This window comes from Abrus precatorius, unplaced genomic scaffold (genome assembly GCF_003935025.1).
Source record: "Abrus precatorius isolate BTA unplaced genomic scaffold, Abrus_2018 Scaffold3, whole genome shotgun sequence".
In the NCBI taxonomy this organism is placed as follows: domain Eukaryota; kingdom Viridiplantae; phylum Streptophyta; class Magnoliopsida; order Fabales; family Fabaceae; genus Abrus; species Abrus precatorius.
In genome coordinates this window covers 17,600,141-17,609,111 of record NW_020874373.1, presented here as the reverse complement: position 1 = coordinate 17,609,111, position 8,971 = coordinate 17,600,141, and the positions used below count along the sequence as shown (strand labels likewise).

At 29.9% G+C, this 8,971-nt stretch overlaps 1 protein-coding gene across 3 annotated transcripts; it reads left to right on the top strand.

The window, feature by feature from the left end:
- The first annotated feature begins 2,488 nt into the window (after positions 1–2,488).
- On the top strand, positions 2,489–4,976 carry LOC113862661 (glycerophosphodiester phosphodiesterase GDPD2-like). Of its 3 annotated transcripts, none has more exons than XM_027495765.1 (7): positions 2,489–2,648; positions 2,731–2,912; positions 3,266–3,325; positions 3,430–3,711; positions 3,912–4,007; positions 4,103–4,299; positions 4,395–4,976. In XM_027495765.1, exons 1-7 carry the CDS (start codon positions 2,552–2,554, stop codon positions 4,630–4,632), a joined length of 1,152 nt encoding a protein of 383 aa, XP_027351566.1. In that variant the 5' UTR covers positions 2,489–2,551; the 3' UTR covers positions 4,633–4,976. The 3 variants fall into 3 exon arrangements, with proteins under 3 accessions (XP_027351566.1, XP_027351568.1, XP_027351569.1); XM_027495767.1 differs by having other exon boundaries at positions 2,489–2,652; positions 2,750–2,912; XM_027495768.1 differs by having other exon boundaries at positions 2,552–2,612; positions 2,713–2,912.
- The last annotated feature ends 3,995 nt before the right edge of the window (positions 4,977–8,971 follow it).

The following is an 8,971-nucleotide window of genomic DNA, read 5'->3' as shown; positions in this document are numbered from 1 at the left end:
ACCTTTCTAAACATTCTATTAGAAGAATTCCCATTACGAGAAAACTAAAATTATGAAATCCCCTCCTCCCTTCCCTTATCCGATTGTTATACCCACCGTCTCTAGATGCTGTTGTGTCGCCACGTCATACTCAATTTGCTTCTGCATACACCTCACAGCAGAGACAAAAGATTCAATGATTTTAGCTTATAAAATTTATTCAATTTTCAAACTAAAATAAAAGGAAAAACAGAGAAGGGACAAGTACCCGGAATGCTCGGAGAATCCCATGATTTAAATAAAAACGTTACAATCGCATGATTTTGATCATTCATCTAGTCAACATATATACATCGTTACCTGCAGTCACGAAGCAAGTTCTCACCGGCCACCAACGTGGTCACAGCTGTGACGTTGTTGACTGTTACGAATGTCACGTGCCCTTTGCACCGTCACACATGACACAGCTTCTATCTCTTACGCGTTACTCGCTCTTGCCAATTCAATTTCCCACCCCCCAACAACTCTGAATATTCCGTTCTATTTTTTCTTTTTTTTTTTCAATTCTTCCCCTTTTCAACGGTGAAAGGGAGATTCTACAGGTGTCGCTTGTTCTAATTTATTTGTGTATGCGATTGCGATTGGTAACATTATTGTATTGCAAGAAAATAGTGTTACTTTCACGAATAATTATATTTTGTAACATATTTAATATTTTTATTTTATTGTATTATTATATATATAAAAAATCATTTATGTTAGGTATGTATTATCTTTGATTTTTTTTATAAGTGTTATAAAATTTTATTAATTTCAATATAAAAATAAATACTTTTTAAAATATATTAATTTTAAGTTACTTCTATATTAATAATTTTTTTAGTGAAATATTCACATTTTACTCATAAAAGTGGATATATTTATTTATTTAATATTTACATACTAATTTGATTATTAATACTGATAATTTTTTTAATAGAATATAAATTTATAATATATAACTATTTTTTTATTAATTTTGATGAATTATGTATTCTTTTAAGGAACAAATTCATTTGATAAAACGATGATTTATGTATTTATTTTTTATAAATAAGGTTAAAGGAAGTATTTAATACAAAACATTACAATTATTTGAATAAAAAATATTAAATTATTCATTTCGTATTTAGAAAATTTACCTTAATATTAATTTAACTATTAAAAATATAAGAGGTTTACTAATAAATAATTTTAAAAAATTATAATATAAAATTTTAAAAACATAGAAATGAATAAATGAAAAGATAAATTTTTTTAATAAAGTAATATATTAGAAGAATTAAAAAGACTAATTTATAGATATTATTAATAGTTTTAATTTTCTTTTATTTTTGTTAAGAATATTTTAATGAGAATATTAAATTATCAAATTTCTCAAAAGAAAAAAAATAGTATTTCGAAGCAATATGTATTGAGATTTTTACTATATTTCACTTTGCCCTGTATCTATTATTCTCTTAATGGGTTAGGCACTAACGATCTTTTGCAATTTCTTTTATTTTGTAAAATTTACTTAAACAAATAAAAAATTGCTTAAATAGAAAACTGCATGTCAGTTTATAAAAAGTTGGGGTGTCCGGAGGAAGCTCCGCCATTGTTGCAGAGTCTTCTAGGCAATGTCGTGAAGCTGCTCATTCATTACGTGCTTTCCAGTCTGCATACGTTAATGCGGGTACGGTTGTTGCGGTGGTTACCTCAGCTTCTACTTTCAAAATTATTTAATTTCGCCATTAAAGTTAGTATAGGGGTGTTCAAAATCGAATAAAATCATTTTTAAATTATTAAATTGATTAAAAAATTATAAATTAATCATTTTTTAGAAAATCACATTTCATATCAGTTGATTTGATTTTTAGTTTTTATTCTTAAAATTGAATAAATTATAATAATTATATTATTTTTATTTAACATTATTTTTTTACTTATAATATTATATAAATTTTATTTATTTCAAATTCTCGTGGTGGCTCGATATATTTAGGGTCAAAGGAGGTTTATCTAGGGAAAATAATTCATAAAGGAAATAAAAAAGAAGAAGTTAAAGTGCCTTTTCTCTTGCTGTCTTTTTATTTTGAATTTTTGTACGTATTTATTTTCTTTTATCTTCTCCCCCGATGGATAAGCAATTAACGATAAAGTCACCGAAATTTGGTAATCTGTAAAAAAAACAACTCAGGTGAATGATGACAGGGTAAATGAACAAAGGGAGAATAGAATTATCTGATTGGTCAAAAATGAAAATAAAGAAATAGAAGGAGGGTCCAATGCCAAAGAAGCAACAAAGCACGAGGAAATAGACAGAAAGAAAGAAAGAAAGAAAGAAAGAGGAAAAATAATAACCAAACAGGAATATCCAAAAGCATATGACAAAGGGGAAGAATATTCGGTGCGGAGATCCCGTTGGGTGATTTTGGGTGCAAAATAAATAAATAGCAATCCCCAACCCAAACCGTGGTTCTCATAGCCATCATCATCGTCATCGCAACAACATCCACAATCCTCTCCATCTTTCTTCTCTCGTAAGACCCAAATGGCTCTCAAAGCCGTCCACGTCTCCGACGTCCCTTCCCTCGACATCGTGCCGGAGAATGCCTCTTTGACCCTCTTCTCCACCCGCTTCTCCAGCGGTACGTAAAAAGCCAAACATTTCCTTTTCGTTTTCTTTTTCATCAATTTCAATTTCATTATTAATTCAAGACGTGGCATCAGGGGTGGAGATGAGTCGAAGTGGCTTCAAGATGCCGAAGTTCGTTGCGATCGGACACAGAGGACACGGCATGAACGTATTGCAGTCTTCCGATCGAAGAATGAGAGCCATCAAGGAAAACACCATCGCCTCCTTCAACGCCGCTTCCACTTTCCCTCTTGATTTCATTGAATTCGACGTTCAGGTAACCAATCCATTCCAAACCAAACCGTTCTTTTCTCTCTTCTTCTGTAACAACCGCATTCAGGAATGGAAAACAATTTTTTCCTGTTCTGTTCTGTGTCGCCGCGTATGTCATCCGGACACGTGTTTTTCTTGTCCGATTTTTGTTTCTGCCCGTATGGCGTTTCCGTAAATAAGTTGTGTTGTTTGGGCTTTTAGGTTTTCACATTGAATCGGTACTGATTGGCTACTTGCTTGGTTTTTTTTTTTTTTTTTGGTTTTTTTTTCGGTGGGGATTTTTTTTATATAAAAAAATTGAAGAAAAAGAGAGATCAAAAAGAGTTAAAGCAAAAATGCACGTGTGGTTTTTTGTAGGTGACAAAAGATGACTGCCCAGTCATTTTCCACGACGACTTCATTTTCTCCGAGGAGAATGTAAGTTCCTAATTTTGTTCTTCTTCTTCTTGTTTTGTCAGTGCCATTGTTTTATTTGGTTTTTGATTTGACGCGTATTGGTTGGTTGGGGTGTGCTTTTGCAGGGTAGGGTGTTTGGGAAGAGAATCACGGAGCTGAGTGTGTCTGAGTTTCTTTCCTATGGTCTTCAAAGAGAGGACGGAAAGGAGGGAAAGGTTTTGCTTAGAAAAAACAAAGATGGGAAGATAATGGAATGGGACGTTGAGCAAGATGACTCACTCTGTACTCTCCAAGAAGCATTTGTCAACGTGGAACCCACTCTGGGGTTCAACATTGAGTTGAAATTCGACGATTACATTGTCTATGAACAAGACTATCTCGTCCATGTCCTTCAGGCCGTCTTAAAGGTGTGACTTACGCCAGATTTAATAATTTTAACTCCTACTGTCGTAGTTTTTACTATTTTCTCAGCACTCCTATGAATATATAAAGGGTGTGTCAATTAATTATAGTTATACAGAGTTCTATTTTATTATATAGTTCTTTTCCCTAGTGTGTTGTGGTTGTGATGTTTACTATTCTAAACTTGATGAACATTGTGGAACAGGTTGTGTTTGATTATGCCAAGGAAAGGCCAATTATCTTCTCAACTTTTCAGCCAGATGCTGCAGTAGTCATGCGGAAATTGCAAAGCGATTACCCTGTTAGTTCTCTGCGCCTTATGTTTTTTTTCCTGAGAGTGGGTTTCGTTTTCTTAACCAAAATAAGATTCTAATGTGGCGGTTTGTTTGGAACCAGGTGTTCTTCTTGACAAATGGAGGATGTGAAATTTACGAAGACGTTAGAAGGAATACCTTAGAGGAGGCCATGGAGCTATGTTTAAAGAATGGGTTGGATGGAATTGTTTCTGAGATTAAGGGAATATTTAGAAATCCTGGTGCAGTAACCAAGATCAAGGAGTCCAACCTTTGTCTCCTTACGTATGGCAAATTAAAGTATGTGTTTCGTCCTTTTAGAACATTTTTTTTGTTAAAGTAATGTCTAATGTGATATTCTTGCTTATGATTTTTATTGGCTTGGCATTAAACAGCAATGTGCCAGAAGCAGTTTACATGCAACATCTAATGGGAATCGATGGGGTGATTGTGGATTTGGTCAAAGAAATAACTGACGCAGTTGCGGATATGATGAAGCCAACAATGGCTGCTAATGAAGAGGGTTTGACTGAAGAAGGGACTGGGAAGGTGGAGGTGCACTCAAAGCCTAAGTTTTCTCAGCAGGAGCTATCATTTCTTTTGAAACTCATTCCACAATTGATACAACATTAAAGCGAAGAAGAGGAGTTTCTTGCGGGTTTTAATTGATTTGCCTTTCCACAAATATATCTTCAGTCTAGGAGTTCTTACGACTATTTTATTTTCTATTTGTACAAACACTAGACCTGTGGAGAGGTCCATAAAAGCTTAACCCTTGTACATATGTGTTGTTCTTTTCTCTTGAGGATGAAGGAAAGAATGATTAAGTATGAACCCATTGTTCGTTGGTCCTCCATTCAAAAATTGTGGACAGAGGCTCTCTTCATTGTAACAATATTACACGGTTGGCATTCATGTCAACCATTCTAATGTAAAAAATGGCCGGAAGACTCTCCATTCCAGTTTGTAAAGGTGATGATATTAATTGTACAATAACAACGATAAAAATGATCATTATACGACAACAATTATAATTACAGCAATAACGGGCTTTGAAGTTAATTGTAGTTTTGAGGTGTGAGAGGATTAAGACAGTAAAAAAGTACGTTAAATATTTTAGCTTCAGATTGATGTACCAAAAGAATTTTCTCATAATTTAACAAATAAAAAAATAAATCAATTAAAATTTTACTTTATTTTTTCATCTTTATATGGTTGCGCATGTTCCACACTCATAATTAACAAATCAAAACAACCCAAGGAAAAACAATCTGAATTGTAATAAACTTGAAATGGAATTTTGTGAAGCAATCAAATTTAAATTTATTCATTTACGTAATGCAAAATATTCAATTTAATAAGCTTTTTTTTTCTTCCTCCACAATAATAAAAGTTTAACATGATTTCTTTTGCATAATTGTACATAATATGCAATTTGAAAGCATAAACATAACTATGGAACGTTTTTGTGCAATATGAAATCTTACAAATACAAAAATTTAGGACTTGTTTGTTTTCTCTTTCTGAATAGAATTTTTTATTTTTAAAAATAAAAAACAAAATAACTTCTTTGTTAATATAAGTTTTAAAAATAATTTTTTATTTTCAATTTTTAAAACTAAAAAACAGAATTACTATTTAACTAAAAACATTTTTAAAAACTAACTTATCAAACAATTTGTATTTTTATTTATTTTTTCTAAAATTTGTTATATAAAATTGTTTTAAAATGTAATTTTTATAAATTAAAAATCAAAATTAAATCAAACAAGTCTTTAATGTCTATTTTTTTAGTTTAATACAGTTGTTGGTGGGTTTAGTATCGAAGTACATTGTATCGTGTAACTAATATTTTTTTTTTATATCAAATGACAATGTGAAGGACTTGATCCTTGATAAGAACATTTTGTAATGGGCAAAAATCTTTTGTTACACTTTCTTTCCATGCAAGAAGATAAGTCGTTGAGAAAAGAGTCAGAATTTATAAATTTCTACAAATATTAAAAGTGTGCATTGAGTTGAATTTATTCAAAAAACTGAAGATTGTTTCTACCTGTTTTATGTGAAAAATCCTCTCAATAAAGAGATTGATCATCCTAAATCAAAATTACAAAATAAATTAATTTGGTTTGAGTTTGAAAATAAATTGAGAATGAGAGTGACCATGTTTGAGTTTTGTGCTAATATAATTGTGAATGATGTAATTGATGATAAAAGTAAAGAATAAGGTATTTTTCTTGAGAGAAAAAATGTTATTAAATCTAATAAAACAAGTGAATTAATTAATTTTAAAAATTATATTTCAGATTTTTTAGTCTTTTAATAATATTTAATTTTTACTATATTTTAAAAAATTATTATATGTATTAAATTAATAACTAATTTTTATTTATATTAATTTTTAATTATATTAAAATTTAACTGTTAAATTATCTTATATTATCTTTATGATTATATATATCAAATTTCATATAATTTAAAAATTTATAAGTATGTTACCTAAAATTTAATATTTACTTATATTTTAAAAATATATTATCTGTTACAATAAAGTATTGTGTGAATAATCAATTTTGTCCAAACTACTTTTTAAAATAATAATAAAAATTTAAAATTAGAGATAATGGTTAAATTTTGTAGGAGGTTAAGATAATAGATAAAAATTAATTTAAAAATTTAAAATTTTAATTTTTAAATTTAAAATATGTAGTAGATTAATGGATAAAAATTGACTTTAAAAAAATTAAAATGGTCAAAGAAGTGTAAATTTTTAGGAGAGTGAATGAAATAGTAAAGAAAATGATTAATGGTCATTTGAAAATAAGAGATTGTGGAGATGATGGAGCCTTTATTTAAAAATAAAATATTATAAAAAATAATATTGATAATATAATCAAAAGTGTGAAGAGATAAAAAGAATATTGCTTGATGCACTTTTGTTAGAAATTTTAGTTCACTCTATAACCTTTGTTTTTTGTCCTTCCTTCTTGTTGGCTTTTGTAAGATTTAAATTGCCTTGTCTTTTCTTTCTCACCTCAGTAATGGTTGTTTTCTAAGAATATGTACTTTAAAAATGATGAATTTTTTTCACAGTTTTTTCTACTCTCAAAATTTTCCTCTTCTTCTATGAGGACACTTGCCTCTTATTTATTACTCCTTCTCTGTAAATCCAAAATTGTTTTTAATATTATTTTATTTTTAAATAATAGCTCTATCATTTTCATAATCTCTTATTTTTCAATGACTACCAATCAATTTTTCTCTACTATCTCACCCATCTTAAAAATCTACACATTATTTTCACTATTTTTTAATTTTTTTAAATTCAATTTTTATCCACTAATCTACTACCTATTTTAAATTTAAAAATTTAAAATTTAAAATTTGATTTTTTAAGTTTTTATCTATTATCTTAACCTACTACAAAATCTATCATTATCTTTAATTTTTAAATTTTATTTTATTATTTTGGAAAAAGACTCAAATAAAATTGGCTATTCACAATTGTTCTATTTAATAATTTCTTATTAAATAATATAAATAATAAGATTTTTCATATTATTATATTAAAAAATTGGTAAAGAAGTGAATTAATTTTATCTATAATTCTACATAACACAAGAAATCTAAAGATGAAGAAAACATTGAGCGTAGAGTATGAATATAATAGGTGCCAATTAGACTCTAAGTTTTGACTGAAAAATAAAAGTGCTAATCAAATTCTAAGCTTTGTTAGAAAAGAAAAGAATTGGTTAAATTCTCAACTTTGACAAAAGTAAAGGTGTCAGTTAGATTTTGAATTTTAGCAAGAAAGTTAAGGGGGTCAATTATGTTCTAAATTTTTTTACTTTTACTTACAAAGTAAAATGGAGGGAGACCAATTAGGTTTTAGACTTTGAAAAAAAGTGAAGGTGTCAGTCAGATTCTGGAAGCGAGTATAGGGGACAGTCAACTTCTTGACTTTTGGTGTAAGTAAAAAGGAAGGCAGTTAAGTTCTAGACTTAAATGAAAAAGTTATAGTGTTGGTCAAATTCTAGAGGCAAGTATAGGGACTAATCAGCTTATGAACTTTTGGTATTAATAAAAATGATGAAGCTAGTTAGGTTCTGAACTTTGAGAAAAAAGTGAAGGTACCAGTCAGATTTCAAAGGCAAGTATAAGGGTCGATCAACTTCTAGACTTTTGGTATCAATAAAAAGGATGAGACCAATCATGTTCTGGACTTTGAGAGAAAAGTGAAGGTGTCGATCATATTCTAAAGGCAAGTATTATAGCCAGTCAGTTTCTGGACTTTTGGTATTAGTAAAAAAGAAGGGGAAATCAGGATTTGGACTTTGAGAGAAGAGTGAAAGTGTCGGTCAGATTTCAGAGACAAGTATAGGGACCAATGAGGTTCTAAACTTTTGGTGTAAGTAAAAAGGGGTCAGTCAAGTTGTGTGTAACACCTTCCATTTTGTGGCCCTTGTATGAAAAAATAGAAATTTTGGTGTAGGGTATCTTGTTGTAGTAAGAAAGAGCGTCCAAAAATCAGGCTTTCTGATACTCTCTCGCTGTAGCTAGAATCTCTCACTAAAGTGAGGATGCTCTCACTGTAACTAGAATGACAGACAGTAAAGGGAAATTTTGTCTGATTTTTTCGTTACAGCAAGAGGAGGGCTCGTTGTAGTAAGAGTTAGCTTGCTGTAGCAAAAATATCGCGAGTTAAAGGGTATTTAAAGGCCTTCAACCTAGAAAACATGGATTACAATCCAAAATCTCGACCTCCCCTTTATTTTCTCTGATCTCTTACCCTCTCTTCTCAAAAATCCTCTTCTAAACTTTAATCTTCAAATTCGGGCTTGGAAGCTCAAACATTCAGATTCAAGTAAGTTTCTTTGAGCTTAGTTCTCCAACTTCATTTCTATATCTCCATTTTATCTAATCTAAAGGTTTGTACTTTGTGATACTCAAGGAAACTTTAACCCTCAAGACA

Bases quoted from the DNA above. Each gene is read 5' to 3' on its own strand.
- LOC113862661 (XM_027495765.1), top strand. From the start codon at position 2,552: ATGGCTCTCAAAGCCGTCCACGTCTCCGACGTCCCTTCCCTCGACATC. The intron at 3,712-3,911 runs GTGTGACTTACG...ATTGTGGAACAG, and splicing joins TCCTTCAGGCCGTCTTAAAG to GTTGTGTTTGATTATGCCAA. The intron at 4,300-4,394 runs GTATGTGTTTCG...GGCATTAAACAG, and splicing joins CTTACGTATGGCAAATTAAA to CAATGTGCCAGAAGCAGTTT.